The sequence below is a fragment of the Stenella coeruleoalba genome (genome assembly GCF_951394435.1).
Source record: "Stenella coeruleoalba genome assembly, chromosome: 9".
In the NCBI taxonomy this organism is placed as follows: Eukaryota; Metazoa; Chordata; class Mammalia; order Artiodactyla; family Delphinidae; genus Stenella; species Stenella coeruleoalba.
In genome coordinates, this window is record NC_137155.1 from 49,257,685 (window position 1) to 49,274,346 (window position 16,662).

The 16,662-nt window shown below is 44.3% G+C and overlaps 1 protein-coding gene across 3 annotated transcripts in view; it reads left to right on the forward strand.

Annotated features, from left to right (window-relative positions):
* Window positions 1-828: 828 nt before the first annotated feature.
* The window catches only part of CDK6 (cyclin dependent kinase 6), a 233,371-nt gene continuing 217,537 nt past the window's right edge, over window positions 829-16,662 (forward strand). Inside the window, exons 1-2 of one of the 3 annotated variants that reach the window (XM_079932223.1) lie at window positions 829-958; window positions 3,800-4,407. In XM_079932223.1, the coding sequence (XP_079788349.1) occupies window positions 4,175-4,407 (233 nt within the window). In that variant the 5' untranslated portion in view covers window positions 829-958; window positions 3,800-4,174. Of the gene's footprint in view, window positions 959-3,243; window positions 3,688-3,799; window positions 4,408-16,662 lie in introns of those variants that run through there. The other 2 variants (XM_079932222.1, XM_079932224.1) reach the window with 2 other exon arrangements.

The window sequence follows — 16,662 nt, forward strand, 5'->3', positions numbered from 1 at the left end:
CTTCAAGTAGATCGTTAACCACAAGAGTGCCTGACAATTTCCAAGTCATATCCTCTGTCCAAAAGGAAAAGATAGGGCTTTGTGAGGCCGAAAGGAAGCGAAGGAAAACAAAACAAATGTAGCTCATGCTGAAAGTGAAAAGTGCTTGGACAGATTAGTATTTTCTTTTCTGCAAGGCGTCCTGCCAATTTTTTTTTTTAATAGAGAAGAGTTATTTTTTTGGTCTGATTTTTCAGTTTCTTGGAAAGTGTTGGTATTTACCATCCCCACCGGCCCCTCATAATTATTGTTGGTTGTTTTGTGTTTTTCCCATCCGTCTACATCACAGACTGCTGATACGCCCAGCCCGCCTCACTCTGTCAAAACCCCAACTCTGGGCGACCCTGGGTTTGGTAACTCCGCCGACTCCCGACGACACATCCCACTCTCCCTCTCACGCCTCTTATTTTAGTCGCAAGATCCCTCACTCCAGTTGCAGTGAAAGCCGGAAATTTTCATTGAACTCCCCCCTCTTTCTCGCCCCCCACTCGGAGCAGAGAGCTAGGGAGCGGGGAGGCTCAGAGCACAGCCGGGTCTCGGCCGCCTCCCCTCTCTCCGGAAGGCTTTAATTTGCACACTCGCTTGCCACTGAGAGCCGAGCCCCCAACCCCGCCGCCGGGAGGGTCTCCGGCAGAGTCAGCCTCCGGGGCCCCCAACCCCGCCCCCGTCGCCTCCCCGGCTCGGGCCCCGAGCGCCGGCCGGAGCCCCGCAGCCCCGTCCGCCCCCAGCGAGCGGCGCGGGCGGCGCCCTCCGCCGCCCCTCCTCCCTCCGCCGCAGTGCCCACCCCTTCGCCGAAGAGAGTGCTGGTAACTCCTTCCTCCAAGCCGGGTTACCTGCTCCGCGCCGCCGTGGACACGTGTGAAGGTCGGACTGATACCCGCAGCCCCTTCGCGAGGCCCGACGCGGCCGGGCCCCTCAGGTAAGGAGCTGTGCGCTCGGGTGGGTGGGCTGCGGGGTGGGGGGGAGGGTCCCCGGGGGAGATTTGGAGGCTTGGCCGGTGTCGGAGGCGAGGGTGGGTAGGGGGGACGGGGACCGGGTGGGGGGGGCGGTAGGTTCTCGGAATAGGCTTTGGTTAACCCCTTACGAACCGAGGCGCGGTAGTTATGGGGGCTAGTTTTGGGGAGCTATAGGAGTTTCTCCTAATCCGGCCAGAGGACGCCAGATTAGGACGCCACACGAGGGACGACCCCCAACACCGAGATCCTGTGCCAGCTCACACATAGCCTTAAGCACAAACGCACCCACGAACACTTTTTATCCAGCTTCTTCAAACGGAACTCAAACTCCACTCGGAAACTCACATAATAATCCACATTTAGGGTTTAAAATGCACTGCTGTTGGGGACTCCATGGGGGAGAATGTGTTTCGGTGCCTTATGTTTATGTCCCCCGAAAGCTCGTTGAGGTACGGTGTGGGCTCCACCTTACCCACCAAGAGATAAATGTTAACGCAGACTTCTTGCTGGCAACCCCTGCGGGCGTGTTATGCACACTTAGAGGAGTGCACGCAGGCGGCCAGTGCCCAGGCTGGAAGCCCCGCAAGGATGCACGCTTGCTTTAGTTTCCCAGTTTACGTTTCTAATTTAAAATATCGAAGTTAAAACGCACGCCCCGGGGTGAGCACCTTCGGGCCCAGCACCGCGCCCGTCAGTGTGCACGTGGGCGCATCTACTTGTGCGCACACGCGGGAGTCGTGGTCCCCGGTGCGGCCTCTTGTCGCTGCGCTGGTGGCGACCCTTGCGGTGCTTGGCAGGCTTCGGGAGAGGCACATGAAGGATTTCATTGAGTGTGAAGACAGAGAGCAGAGACAGAAAGCAGAAGGAGGCGGCTGCAGCCTTTGTAGTCGCGGAGGAATGCGGAAATGTTGAAGCACTATGTCAAACTTTTTTGAAATGGGGTCAAGACACATTCAGCCAGCGTGGGAAAGCAACAACAACAACAAAAAAAAAAGTGGAGGAGAGGGGGGGAAAAGGCACTGCTGCTCCCGTTTCTCTCCGCCAGAGCCTACAGTCCCGGGAGCGAGGGGGGGAGAGCCGGGGCGGGCGGTGCGGGGCCAGGCGGGGGCAGCGGGCGCAGTTCCCTGCGGGGGTGGGACGTCCCCGACGCTTCCTTCGCTGCCGAGCGGCGGTCAGGACTGGGGAGCGGAGGGGAGGGGGGGCCGCGGGAGGGGGCGGGCTGCGCAGCCTGCGGCGGCTCCTCAGCTACCTGTGTGGCCCTCGGCCTGCCTCAGACCGCGGTGCTGGCTCTAGGGGCTCGTTCCTCGGCTCCCCCAGGATTCGCCTTCACCTTTTAAGGAGAGTTTTGAATAGAGTGAGTGTGAGGGTCTCTGCCCTCGCTGCGGGCCCCTCCGCCCGCAGGCCGTGGGGGTCGCGCATTTTGTTTCTATAATGCCTGGCAGAAGGCGACCGCGCCAGCGGTTGCCGGGCAGGTAATTCCGAGGTGCCCCGAGAATTTCGGACACGCGGCTGTAGTGGCGAATGTCCGGCCGAGGCCAAAGCGGCGGTGGGGAGGAGGTTCCCTGGGTCCTGGATTGCAGCCGAATGGGAAGGGATAGTGCGTCGTCCCCTACCCACCCCGCTTTGTTGTGTGGGGGGCTCCTGGGGGGGCCACTGGCTGCTGTTCGGACCCGGCCTTAAGCCGAAAGGGGAATGGAGCAGCCACCTCTGCTGCCTACTTTGGGGACGACCCTGGGAGTGGGGAAGGGTTCGCGAGTCCAGGCCTCAAGGGCGCAACCCCTTCTCACTTTCCCCTGGAGGCTCAGCATTTACTCCCCCCGCCCACCCCTTTTAAGGGGAGGCTGAGTTTTGCTCAGGTTCAATCGGTTGAAAATTTCTAGGCGAGTCACGGTTATGCTGCCTTCCTTCTGAAGTTGTTCTCCAAGGAGACGACAAGCTGAAGTGCGGTGAACACCTCTTTCTCCCACTCTTAGGGTCCCGTGGGCGACTTCCCACCCCACCCCCAGGGCCCTGTCGCTCACCCACCCCCGAGGAGCGGGAGCTCCAGCCCTCCCCGACCTGATGGGTCTCCACCAGGGAGGTCCTCTAGGTCGGAGGAAGAATTCCGCTTCCAATCCAGATTCCTTTACCCTAAAAAGACCATTTGTGTGTGCAAGTCGTTTTAAAATGTGTCCTCGTAGAAAAACTGAAAGTGGAAAGAAAGGAAGCAATTTCCGAGCAGATGTCTGACCACCCCTTCTCGCACACTCCCAGCTTCGGGTTACAGGGTCCTGGGAGCCCCCACCCACATTCTGCGGCCGCACACCAGTGGACCCGCGGTCTCTCCACACCAGGTTGTGCACGACCCCGAAACGCCCCACGGCATCCCAGGAGCCCCTCTCCCTGCACCTCCAGGCCTGGGCAGGCGGGGAGGGTAGCAGCACAGCACAATGATATAAGGATAAATATTAAGCCGTGACATTGACGTGCCCGGCGCCTCCCCTCCCCCGCGCTCCCGGCACACTCTGGGCTGCTTGGCACGCCCCCTCTCGTTCCACTGCGTCTCGCGCCCCGCGCTCATCCCCGAGGGGCCCCTGCAACCTCTCCGCGCGAAGACGGCTCCAGCTCTGCAGGGAAAGAAAAGTAACTTCGCTTTTCTCGGAGGAACCAGGAAGGATTAAGCGGCCTGGGAGAGGGCAGGAGCTCGCAGAGGGTAGCGAAGGGGGCTTCGTAAAGGAGGAGGAGGGGTGTCTACAGGAACCCCGAGGAAGGCGCCTGGGATGTCTGATTACACTTTCTTCTTGTCCTCCCGTCTTCTCTTTTAGGTGGAAGGACTGTGGAGTGAGACGCGCTCGGGCAAAGACTATGTAATCGCCTTGGTGCCTGTACAGAGGACTGAGCTTCGGGGAGGGAAGAGGAGGGATCGGCTTGCTCCTCGGCGACTCGGCAGGCGGAGTTTCGCAGCGGCGGCACCAGGCTTGTGCCCGCCCGCGGGGAGGTCGCTCCATCCAGCCCCGGCGGCCGCGAGAGTCCGAGCGCCGGACCGCGGTAGTCGGCGGGGGTGAGAGAGAGCGAGATCGAGCTCTAGGGCGCGAGGGAGCGGGCCGGGGGTCCGGGAGGAGGCGAGCAGCGGCCACGAGCGAGCCGAGCGCGCCCCCCGCCCGCCCCAGCGGCGCCGTGCCGGGCGGCGTCCGGGCGGCATGGAGAAGGACGGCCTGAGCCGTGCCGACCAGCAGTACGAATGCGTGGCGGAGATCGGGGAGGGCGCCTATGGGAAGGTGTTCAAGGCCCGGGACCTGAAGAACGGAGGCCGTTTCGTGGCGCTGAAGCGCGTGCGAGTGCAGACCGGCGAGGAGGGCATGCCGCTCTCTACCATCCGCGAGGTGGCGGTGCTGAGGCACCTGGAGACCTTCGAGCACCCCAACGTGGTCAGGTGAGCGGTGGAGCGGCGCCCGCGCCGTCTGGGGCCGCGCGCCGTGGGAGGGCCGGGACAGGGATCCTGGGGCCCACGAAGATTGAGGGGCGGGGGGGCGGCTGGGGAGGCCCGGCGCGACCCGTTGACCTTACCGAGTGAGAGTAAGTTTTGTCGACAGAGCCACGAGCCAGAGCCGGTGACCTTGCCAGACAGCGAACAGAAAGACAAGTCATAAAATGTGACCTGCGCAGGCCTCCTTGCCGCTGTGCAAGTTCTAAGTGTTTTCTCCCTGCCCACCCTGAAAGGGATCCAGAAAGATGGGCGTCTTTTAGGGACAGAACAGGCCAACCTGAGACGCGCCCCTCCAGCCCCAGCATGGTTTCCATGGCCATTGGGGGAATTTTTGAGAGAATGAGTGAGAGGTCTGAGGATATGGTGATGATTAGTAGAAAGAAAGCTTTATTGTCGGGGCCTAGTAGAAATAAGGTTTAAAAGTGCAGAAACTTTTAAGAATAGTTTTGCCAGTCACACCTACAGTTTCTTTTTATTAACGTTGCATAATAATGAGGATTTCTGATGGTCTGAGGACTTCAGTGCTGATGCCCAGTTTGTGTCATTTAAAAAATTTCTTCCCAAAATGTTACCTGTTTGCATTACTTTATGTCTCTGGGCCAGCATAGTCCTTAGACTCCTTCTCCAAAGGGTCAGATGTGAGTCCTGGTTGTGGAATCTTTATATTCTAAAGGTCCTGCCCTTGCTTTTCCTGGGTGGGTTGTGCTGGTGGGTGAGGAGGCACCAGTACTTATAGCCTCTCTTGTGTGGTAACCAGTATTAAACCAAAGTGTTTGTCACTTAAGATATATGATGTTTTCTTAGTGATCCTGGAATTTCCCCATTGTGTGTTTGACATTGTGTGGTGTGTCATCCTTTTCTTTTTAAAACAGAGGTGCATAGTTTTAAGCTGAAAAGGAATGCCCAGAAACTTCCACAAATCAGGGTGTGATTTCACCTTTCTCAACTCCTAAGATAGTATGTTCCAAAAAGGAGGTCTTGAGGTCTTCTTCCTGTCTTCTCATCAGTCTAGGGGTTCTGTTCAACAAATATGTGTCTACTACTGTATGTGTGCTGTGGATGAAATTATGTAAATAAGCACAGCTAAATATTTTTGTAAAAAAGTCAAACAGTTTAACATTAGTCATCAAAGCGGAGAGACCCAAGGCTGACCTTTGAAATACCAAGCCCTCTATAGTTTCAGGGAGCCCAAGTGTCTACAGAATCTTCCTGGGAGGTTTCAGCTTGTCTCCTCTTATCCCAGGTTGGATGATTTGTGTTGTGCTTTGTTCCTGACACAGTCAGACTCAGGCTAGAAGGCAGCAAAGAATCATAAATACCTAAATAAAGTAGTAAATGGCTATAATGACAGGACCCTAATATACCTCTATTTTAGCCAGTAAAGAAGAGAGGGACAAAAGATAATGAGACTGAGGGAATCAGTGTTTTAGGAAGATGGGATTATAAATAAAAGCAATAGATAACCTTTTGTGTGTATGTTTTCTTTGTTGAAAAACAACAAAAACCCTTTTGGGGAGTCTTTTGTGATATTGGAGAGAAAAGTTAAGGGTACATTTTGTCCCCTGTAACTTAGTTATCTTCTTAGTGGAATCACCTAGACACTTCCCAAAGGGTGAATTCCACCACTAGAATTGTAGGTCCAAAGTTCTTGTTTTATTTTGTCTGTTACCTTTGGATAGTGTCCAGTTAAGGATGATTATCATGTATATAAATAAAATGATGTTCTTCCAATTGTAGCAGTGTTACAGAGGCACCCCGGTGTAATATCCTTTAAAAAACACAATTTATTCTTGTGACAGAGGAAGGTTGTTTTTGTCATTGTGCTGGTAGATTTTGGCTAATCCATCTTATTCTCTTGATTTAGTCTCTTGAGGTTGGCATGTCTTTACAGATTTCTAACCCATGTCTTGGATTCTATACTGAGAAATTTTAGGAGACTATACTTACAAGTTGAAGACAAAGGCATCATTTTCTAAAACTATGTCACATGTTAAGTGGTGATGATGACATCTACCTCTTAAGAATTGTGAGGAGAAACTGAGATAGTGTATATGAAAACACTTTGTAAATTTAAGAATGCTTCAAATGTCCACATATTATTTGTGTTCAGGCAGGTTAGCGTGGCCCTTGCCATGGAGAAAGTTCCCAGTAAGGCCTCAGTTCACCTGACCTTTCCTGTAGAACAAGTCATACTCAAGCCCAGACATTACAGGCTCTGGAACCAAGAAGCTGCTTGAATATAATGAGACTGTAGTTTGTCAGAAAAGACCATCAGTCAAATGCCATGAAATTCAGTGACACTTCAGAAAATTATTGATGATGTCATCCTCACGAGCTGCAGATCTCCATTCCGTTTTGTTTCCTTCCTGTTTCTTCTCTTCCACTTCTGCCTTGGGGCAATTACTGGCCCCCATGACTTACTTAGCTGGACTAGGAATTAAGATTTTAGAGGATGCTGATATTTGTTCAGGCAGGATCAGGAAGTCAAGCACAGGTGACAACAAATTCTTTCCTTCCAAGGGAGAGTTGTCAAAGTTGGGCCCCCAAACCTGTCATTTATTGTTGTCCCGCAGGATCCGTTTTACAGTCCTATGGCTGGTTCTATAAAGGTTTCTTAAAAGGGCAGACGCCTTAATAAGTGCCTTCAAGTCCCAAGTAATTGATCATGATCATAGGCACCTCCCACAGATAGTTAAGCTTCTAAGCTTGAAGGAGCATAATAAACATATTCATTTTTCAAAAGTTTAAGATTTAATTTTGATGGATTTGCCCAAAAAACTGTCTTGTTATTGCTGGCACTGGTACTGCCTGCATGCACAGGGATGATAACTTGAAATTCTTGCTTACCTGTGCTTGATATATCCCAGGCCCAGGCTCGATCAGCCAGTCAGTGTCTGGGATGTAGACTTACTTGTATTTTGCAGTTGGTAATCCCAAATCCTGGAGACTTTGCCAGAATCACACTTCAGTATCAGCTTACATTAGAGCTTCTGCACTCCACAAACGAATCCTATTTTACATTCTGAACTAAATATATATAATAGATAAAGTAATATGTTTTATCAGCAATCTATTCATTCATCAAATATTTACTGAGGGCCCAGTATTTGCCAGACACTGCTGGAAGCTGGGGATACATCAGTGAACAAGTCAAAAAAGTCTCTACATTTACAGAACTTAACCTTGTAATGGGATGAGCAGTTCTTTTATCTTTTTAAAAATTCAGTTCTCTTTATTTCCATTGGCTTGTTTTGCTATATTTAAGCTAACCATTTTTTTCAGAGCAACTAATATTTGTGGTAATTTGGTTACCCTGAATTTGCTGATTGAATAGTTAGATAACTAAAACACTAAACGGAATCAAATGCTTTTGGGGGATTAAATTTCACTTTAGGCACAAACAAAGAGATCAGTATAAGAAGATGTTGACATGTAATTAATAGATATAGATACGAACATTTGAACTCCACTTACTCAACAAGGATTTAGGAAGGGACCTAATGTTTAAAAAACGTGGGGTTAGGTGCTGGGAAAGATACTTGGGTAAATCATACCTGGCTACTCCTCCCAAGTAATTCCCCTGTTTTTGAAGAAGTAAGATGATCATCATAACCCCCGATACATGATAGTATCATGTCACTACAAAGTCCTGGTAAGTGCTATCAGTGTTGTCTCCAGGGATTAAATTTGTTAGTGTAGCAGTAAAGGTAATTCAAATTCAAGTACTGGTTCATGAAACTACAACTCATGGTATTTCAGTGAGTAAACTTGTGTCTAAATATGTTAAATCATGATTATTAGTATATTTAATCACTGCTTAAAAACGCCAGAAAAATGCGTGCAGCTCAATGATTATTAGGTCATAACCTCAGGTGGGTTAGTTCATGGGAATCCTTCTGAATAAAAGTGTTGTTTCGTAGGTGAATAATATGTTTATTAGGGCTTGTCTCAGTGAAGGCAGGAAAAGCAGGAGTTTAAATTGCCTTTTTAAATGTCAGTATGTGGAAAGTATGTTTGGTCTTTCATTCTCTAACAGTTCCTGAGAAGGTCCCAATTTATTGAGCTTATTTAGTAAATACACATTTTCACAATGATGTTCTGCCCATTCCTTGTTCCTGCAGAACTTGGTAGTGCTGAATTGTTGCCATTGATTGCACTGTATCCTTTTTTTTTTTTTTTTTTTTTTTTTTTTGCTGTACGCGGGCCTCTCACTGTTGTGGCCTCTCCCTTCTCCCGTTGCGGAGCACAGCCTCCGGGCGCGCAGGCTTAGCGGCCATGGCTCATGGGCCCAGCCGCTCCGCGGCATGTGGGATCTTCCTAGACTGGGGCACGAACCCGTATCCCCTGCATCGGCAGGCGGACTCTCAACCACTGCGCCACCAGGGAAGCCCTGCACTGTATCCTTTTTACACAACTATTATCACCATGGAATTACTAGAAGTTTTCTATCAAGGAGAAAATGGCTTCTAAAAGGGAAACTTGTATAAATGTGAATATCTTTTGGTGTATTTTCTTATGTTTAAGACAAGGGTAAATGGATATCTATGAAAATAGACTCCTTGTTAAAAGTAAATTACCCTTAAAAAAATATGCCTCACTATTGATGATTTTCTAGGAATATTTTTTAAGAACAAAACATCCAGTACTCACACTGTGTCGTTGGAAACTCATGAATATTAGGGTTGAAAGATACTTTGGAAGTCTTTCAACCCTTTTATATTATAGATAAAGAACCTAAAGGCCAAAGATCAGGCAGCTTGTCTGTCATGCCATTTTAAAGTCATTGACTTTCTCTAAAATCTGAGTAGAAATTTTAAAATAATTCTTTTTGTTTGGTGGAAGAAGTTAACTCAAGTGAGTACATTTCTAGTTCGGAAAATATGAGCTATATGTAGACAAAGGTGATAGTTTGCCAGGAATAAATGACATATCAACTCAGGAAATTCCTGAATTCTGCAGTATGCCTTACTGAAGTAAATCTGTAAAAAGTGTGATGATTATCCATTAAATTCTGCTTTTAAGGAAGTTGGGTAATAACTATGATTATTTAAATAGCTGGAGTTAAATAATAAGATGGGTAAATAATGTAGTTAAATAATTAAGTAATAATATTGAATTCATTTTAGACAGAATAGTTAAAAACATCTAAATGCTTGGTACTCGTCATATGAATGAGCTATTACATAATGCAGCTCTGGCATCTGATACCCATTTAGTGAAATAAATACCATAATACTTGAAAATTAGGTAGCATAACAACCTCTAGACACCTAAGCAAATATGTTTTACCCATGCTTCTTGAAGAACTAGTAACACGATTTCTATTTCTTATGAAGTTCAGATAAGCTTCTCAGTCTTCTTAGGAAAGAAATTAATTGTGAGCTTCCTGCTGTGGGAGAACATAGCAGGGATGAAATCTGGGTGCAGGAGGAGTGGCAGTAGAAGGTGGTAGTATTGGTAATGTTGGGCTATGTTCAAGGGCCAGGAGGTAGCACTGAAAATGGACACAGGTGGTTGGTAACAAGCCTGCCTATGTAAAGGTTACCATTTGAGTGGTGTTCTGTAGATGCTAAGTCTGCTGGGACAGGCAGGTGAGCAGTCAGAGGGAGGAGTTTTATAAGAGCCACTGGGCAGTTGTTTTGAATGTCACCAATGTGCTGCCATACTTGATTTTGTTTTACCAGCTGCACATGTTACTGCTCTCCACTGAGGTGAAATAAAGGCATCTTAAGGCATGTGGCAGGAATCTGTGTGAGTGTGCAGTAGTAGCCTGGAAGTCCATTTGGGATGGAATCATTATTAAACACTTAGTAGTTTACCTAAATTTGGACGGTAACTGACTTTGTCATTTAAGTAGCCGTTTTAATTATTGATTCCTGTTTACCCTTCCTAAAGGATTTTAGTTCAGTAGAGTTAGAATCACAGTATAAGAATTTTTTCATTGAAGAGGGTCTTAGGTTTAACCTAAACCAACCCCCTTTGGCCTGTGTAGGAATTGTTTTGTAAATGCATAAAAGAATTGTCGTATTTTTAGTCAGCTATTTTATTCCTTAGTTATATGCATTGTAGATACAAACTGAGGATGACTAAGGTTCAAACGCAGGTTTATATCCAGTGTTAACAGGACAGGATGACTAATGGTCACTGTATATTAGAAAACATTCCCTTGGGATAGAAAAGTATTTTCTGCTTAATGATTTTATGTTTGCTGACTTGAAGACAAGGATTGCATGTATCTTTTATATTCCTGAATAGCAGTGTCCGTACTGTTAGTTGCCCAATATGTTTCCTGAATGAATGATGTAGAATAAATTATAGACCCCTTAGATGAGAACTTTTCATCCTTTTAGAGTTGCGTATAGCATGAGTAGGTATCGCCGCCTAACACTGGGAGATTATTGGTATTAACTGTACAGTATCTGTATACCAAGGCTGTATAATAAGAGCATTCAAATACTTATTGATATTTTAAATTTTCCCTGTGACTGTCCATTTCTTCATCTTTAGTACTAGCTTCAACTTTGATAGGATTTCCTTGTGTTCTTCGTGTGCATTTGCTGCATGTATCCTACAGTCAGACTGACTAATCCATTTCCCCTACATATATATGCTCCTTGCCATCACCTCTTCGACTTTAGTTGGGGCTGATCTCAGAATGTGTACACAGTGTTCCTCCCTGTACCACTCTTTCCACCTGTTGAAGCATCTGTCAGAACCAAGCTCTAATGCCACCTTTTTGTGTGTGTGGTGTACTCCTTAATACCTTCATTTGGATAAAATTTCTGCTTCCTTTGAACCCTGACAACTTTGGCCCTCCCTTATGGCACTTAGTCTATGTCTGCTCTTTAATATTATTATGTCTGTTATGTAAGATATAATATTAATCTTCCCCCCCACCCGCCATTTTCCACACCCCAGCTGTGAGCTCCTTGAGGCAGGGAATGTGTTTTGGGTCATGTCTGTTTACATTCTACATCCAGTGGAAATAAATGAACAAGTGAATGAAATAATGGAAAGGACGTCCAGTTACTGAGTAAGGCACCACGTGGATTATTTCCATCACATGCATGTTAATACTAAGGAGTGTCAAATAAAGAGGGAAAATGGATCTGTATATTGGGTTATGCTTACTTGGTTTCCTGGGAATAATAAATACTGAAAAGAGAAAGTTTCATTTTTGTTTTATTCCAATCTTTATAGTTTATCTTAAAGTGAGTTTTAAAATTTAAGTAATTCCCATAGTTAACTGTACAGTCTTGGACTTAATTTACATACTGTAGAGAAGACATTAACATTAGGAAATGTGCACACATCCAGTAAAAGTTGAAAACGGTTTGCACATCTTTTAATGTAATAACGTATTCTGGATACACTTTAATCAATTGCTTGAATTCTTCTACTTTTTTCCCCCACTAATTTGGCTTTCTGTACTGGAAAAACCCTTGTTTTCTTGTTCCTTGCTGTATCCCAGGCACTTAGCGTGATGGCCAGCATCTTGTAGCCCAGAATAAATATCTGTGAATGAAGGAATGAGTATGTGCCATCTAGGAATTCAGAATTGATTTTTTTTTAGTCAGAATTGGGTAATAATGTCTGAAAGCATATGTTAGATCTATAGCTTTCAACAAGTATTTATTGATTATCTGCCGTATTAAGCATTTTGTTAAACTTGATTGACAGTGATTACAGAAAGTACCTACATCTTGAAATGTTTACCCCCAAAATGGTATTAACTCTGAAATTTGTTTCAAAATGGGGTAGAGCTGAAACAAGCTGAACATTGTTGAAGCTGTGGAAATTCTTTATACTATTCTCTCCTCATTTGTATATATTTGAAATTTTCCATTGTAATAAGTTTAAAATATGTTCCCAGTCAGGGACTAAGAGAATAATTGATTCTATTCTGACTCCTCTGTCTATTAGCTGAGTGACCTGGAGTTTCCCACAATAAAATAGAAATTATTACAACTCTTTTGACCTGAGAGTTACTATGATCAAATGGAATTATGTCTATGAAGGTCAAATATTACACAAATATAAGATATTAACAAAACAAATTCTGCCCTTGAGTAATTTATAATTTTGTGGAGGAAACTGACATGTACACAGATATCTGTATTGCTGATTGGTAGTGCTTTCATCCCCCCCACACACACAATGTGAAAGTATGAATGGAACTAAGTATTTCTGAAAAGTATTGGATTTATAGTAATTATAGTAAAGTACAATCTTTAATCTATGTATTGGTAATTTGTGTCACCTTTACCCAATACTGTATCCTATTCACTAATGGATTTATTGTGGGCAGGTCTGAGGACATAGCACTCCTGAGAACACATTGTCAAAATTGTTGGGAGTTTGATGATTTCTTTTTTATTTCACTATTCAAATTAACTCAAAGAGGAGTTGAATTCTTTGTTCGTTCTTTCTCCCTCTCTTTTTTAATTTCAAAATCTCAAACAGAATTATTCCTTTCGAGGTTACGCATTGGAATTGCTGCTTGTTTGTTTTCTGAGGCTCTTATGGCATGACTGCCTTATGACATTTCAAATTTCGTTTCATATATTCTGTGTTTAAGTCATTAAGACCTGTCCACAGAAAGGAAGCAGTTCTGTTTCAGGGGCAGTAATCTCTAGTGAAATATATTTTTTATTTTGTTTCCTTTGATTACTAAGTAATCTCAAAATTTTCTGTGTTAGGTATTCCTAATGATTAGTATAAAACATTTACTTTTCCTAAAATGTTTTCTTTTTAGAAGGTATAAAAGTGTAAAGTTGGGAACGTTAACACTTAACCCTGTTCAGCAGCAGAACAAGAAAAACAAAAGACGTCTTTGCATTTAAAATTTTAGGTTATTGTCTCTGACCAATACATTTTAAAACTTTCTGGTGGAAATCAAGAAACTATCTGAGTAGTTTCAAGCTGAGAGTTTTAGATGATGTCATCTACGTTCCAACTGTGTAGAATCACCTAAAGAAGTTATTAAATAGCCTTGGGTAAAAATGAGATGTTTTCTTGTTGAGCCATAAGAAAGCAAGAGATAGATTTAGAGATTGGGCTAGAATGGACTGTTGTTGCTGATCATGAATGAAGTGTATTTAAATTATGGAAGTCCCCTTAAAGAACTAGGACAGCATCCCTTCTTTGAAATAACACACTTCTTACATATTAAGACACAAAAAAGAGTTGCGACATCCTTTTAGTCATTACAAATTATTTGAAGCCCGTGAAGTTTAATCAGTCATAATTTAGCTAACCAAGAGTTCATTAGACTAGAACTTAGGGTTGATGATGCCAGTTGGGTCCTCAACTAAACCAGTTAGTTTCGCAAAGAGAAAAAGATTGACTCAGAGGGATGGGATTGGTTTCCAGAACTATACAAAAGCATGGTTGATTCGGTGGTACCAATTCCTGATCCTAGAAAAACAGGATTTTTGAGATGAGTCAAGAGTCGCATCTTTGTTTATGAAAAACGGTATAGTTTTTTTTTTTTCCCACTTTAGTTGATGAAATAAAATTGAGAGGTGAAACCATCATTAGGCCAGTAGAGAATGGTCAAGAGATGTATCTTATGAACTGAAAGGACCACATGCTCATTAAAAGGAGGGAAGAATGTGGCAGAAGATGAGCTAAGTTGGGGTAGAGGTGAGAGATAGTGTATGGTGAAGATGTAAAACAGTGACAGAACCTGGCATTGCTTACGTAAATCTGAATTTTCTTAGACTTCAAAATTTGAAACCTAGTGATCTGAAAGTAGATGAAAATTCTGGCACGTTTGGAAAGACCACAGCCAGTGCTTGTTGAATAAGTAAACTCAGACTATCATTCTTTTAATTCCATAATGATAAAAATGTCATAGTTGTCTGATTGCTTTTTCTTGGGAGCCTTATTTTAGCCATCTTTACATTGTCCATTGTGCCTCGCACTCAAATATGTTGAAGTAATGCATGAATTAATACAGAATGTAAGTTACCCATTAGAACATAAGCTCCATGAGAGCAGGAAGTTTTGTCCATTTTGTTCAGTGCTTTTATCCTCAATATCTAGAACAGTGCCTGGCACATAAATATCTGTTGAGTGACTTACTGAATAATTAAACTGGGAGCAAAGATTACTCTTTCACACAAGTTTTATGAGAGTAAAAGTGTATATTAACACCAAAATTTAGCACATATGTTATTTTTCTATTCACTCATTAGTATTGCATTTAGAACTCTAGGATTATATAGTCTCTAATAATTATAGTAATAAATTGGATTATGACTTAGCGATTAGGAGTTATTTAATAATTTAATGATTAGCAAGTAGACTGGACACTAAGATATATCCTCTCTGAACTAATTCTTCTGATGTTTTCATTCAATTATGAACATAATTTTATATAAACAGTATTAACTGGCATTTTATATGGTTGCATCATTTGCGGCAGAATTGACTTAGATGTTTTGGTGGGAATTTTAAGACATAGTTTCAGATTCTCTGGGTTGTGAAATTTTATAAAAAGGATTGACATACATTCTCTTAAAGAGTTTGACATAAGTTGTAAAGTCGTCGTATAAGCGTCTGTAGCTGTCCTCACAAGTGGCTAGTCCCATCGTGAACCTTGTCCCAATACTCCTGTTTGGTGCTGCCATTCCAAGCACCTTTCTTTTCTGCTTAGATCAGTTGATTATCATCATCTAAGGGGTCTGACATTACTTAGTTATGACTACTACTACTAATAATAATAATAATGGAAAGAAAAGGAGAAAAAAGCGAAAGAGGAAGGAAAAAAGGGAAGAATGGAATGGAATAGAATACGGAAAGATAGAATAGGATGAAAATCTGTGGTGGTCCCAGTCGATTGTCAGGTGTGTTGCAAGGAGTTGTTACTAAAGTAGAATACCAAGGGAGTCGTTTGTCGTTTTTTATTTAAAGTAATTACATTTTCTGTTAAAGAAATTGTTCTGATAAATATTGCTGTGTAGTAAATTACCCCAGAATTTAGGGGCGTAAAACAACCATTTTCTTATGTTCGAGGATTCAGTGGCTGGGGAACAGAGCACAGTGAGAATGGTTTATCTTTCTGACGTCTGAGGCTTCAGCTGGAGTTGACACAGCAGCTGGGGGTTTGATTCATCTTGAGATGATGTCTTCATTCTCAAGTCTGGTGTTCATGCAAGCTGGTTGATGTAGGCTAGGACCTGAGCTGGGGCTGTGGATCAAAGCAACTACACCTTGCCTCTCCTTGTGTCCTGGGCTTCCTCTCAGCATCAAGGCTGCAGAGTAATTGGACTTACATGAAGACTCATGGCTCCAAAAGCCACTCAGTGTCCTTAGGAACAGGCAATGTTACTTTTGCCATGTTCTGCTGGTTAAAAGTGAGTTCAAAGCCCCACAGATTCAAGGGGATGGGACATACACCATCTCTTATTAGAAAATGTTGAAGAATTTGTGCCCTCCCTTTTTTGGTAATCATGACGTTCGCGCTTGGTGATTAGTGTAGAAGAGTATGTGATAAAAAAGCAAGGCTCCTGTCCCACCTATCCCTATTCCCAGTACTCAGATACAACTACTTTTAACTCTATTTTTGGTGCTTCTGATAGTTCCTTTGCCCGTAAATCCAGATAATCTGCTATGCTCTATTTCTTTTTCTTCTTTTTTTTTGGCGGTACGCGGGCCTCACTGTTGTGGCCTCTCCCGCTGCGGAGTGCTCCGGACGCGCAGGCTCAGCGGCCATGGCTCACGGGCCCAGCCGCTCCGCGGCATGTGGGATCTTCCTGGACCGGGGCACGAACCCGTGTCCTCTGCATCGGCAGGCGGACTCTCAACTACTGTGCCACCAGGGAAGCCCGCTATGCTCTATTTCTTGATATCTAAACTTCAGATAATAACTATTGACTTCCTACTCGGAAAGATGAAGATTTAGCTCATCAGTACTACTCCCTGTTTATCTCCCTAATGTTTTGTTATATAGGGATATTTTTATTTTTTATAATGATTTAAAATAATATCCTTAAACATCATTCTTTTGTTCTTTCTCTTTTGATAGTATCTCTTGATCCAGCATTTAGTAAGAGAAGAATTTTTTATTTCCCTAACCTTTCCTCTACCTTTGTAAGTCCCTTTAACATCACAACTTCTATCAGCTACTTTGCTAGAGTTGTTAAACATTTGCATTCTGTTTTGCAACCACAAGTGTAGGTTCAATGTTATAACCCT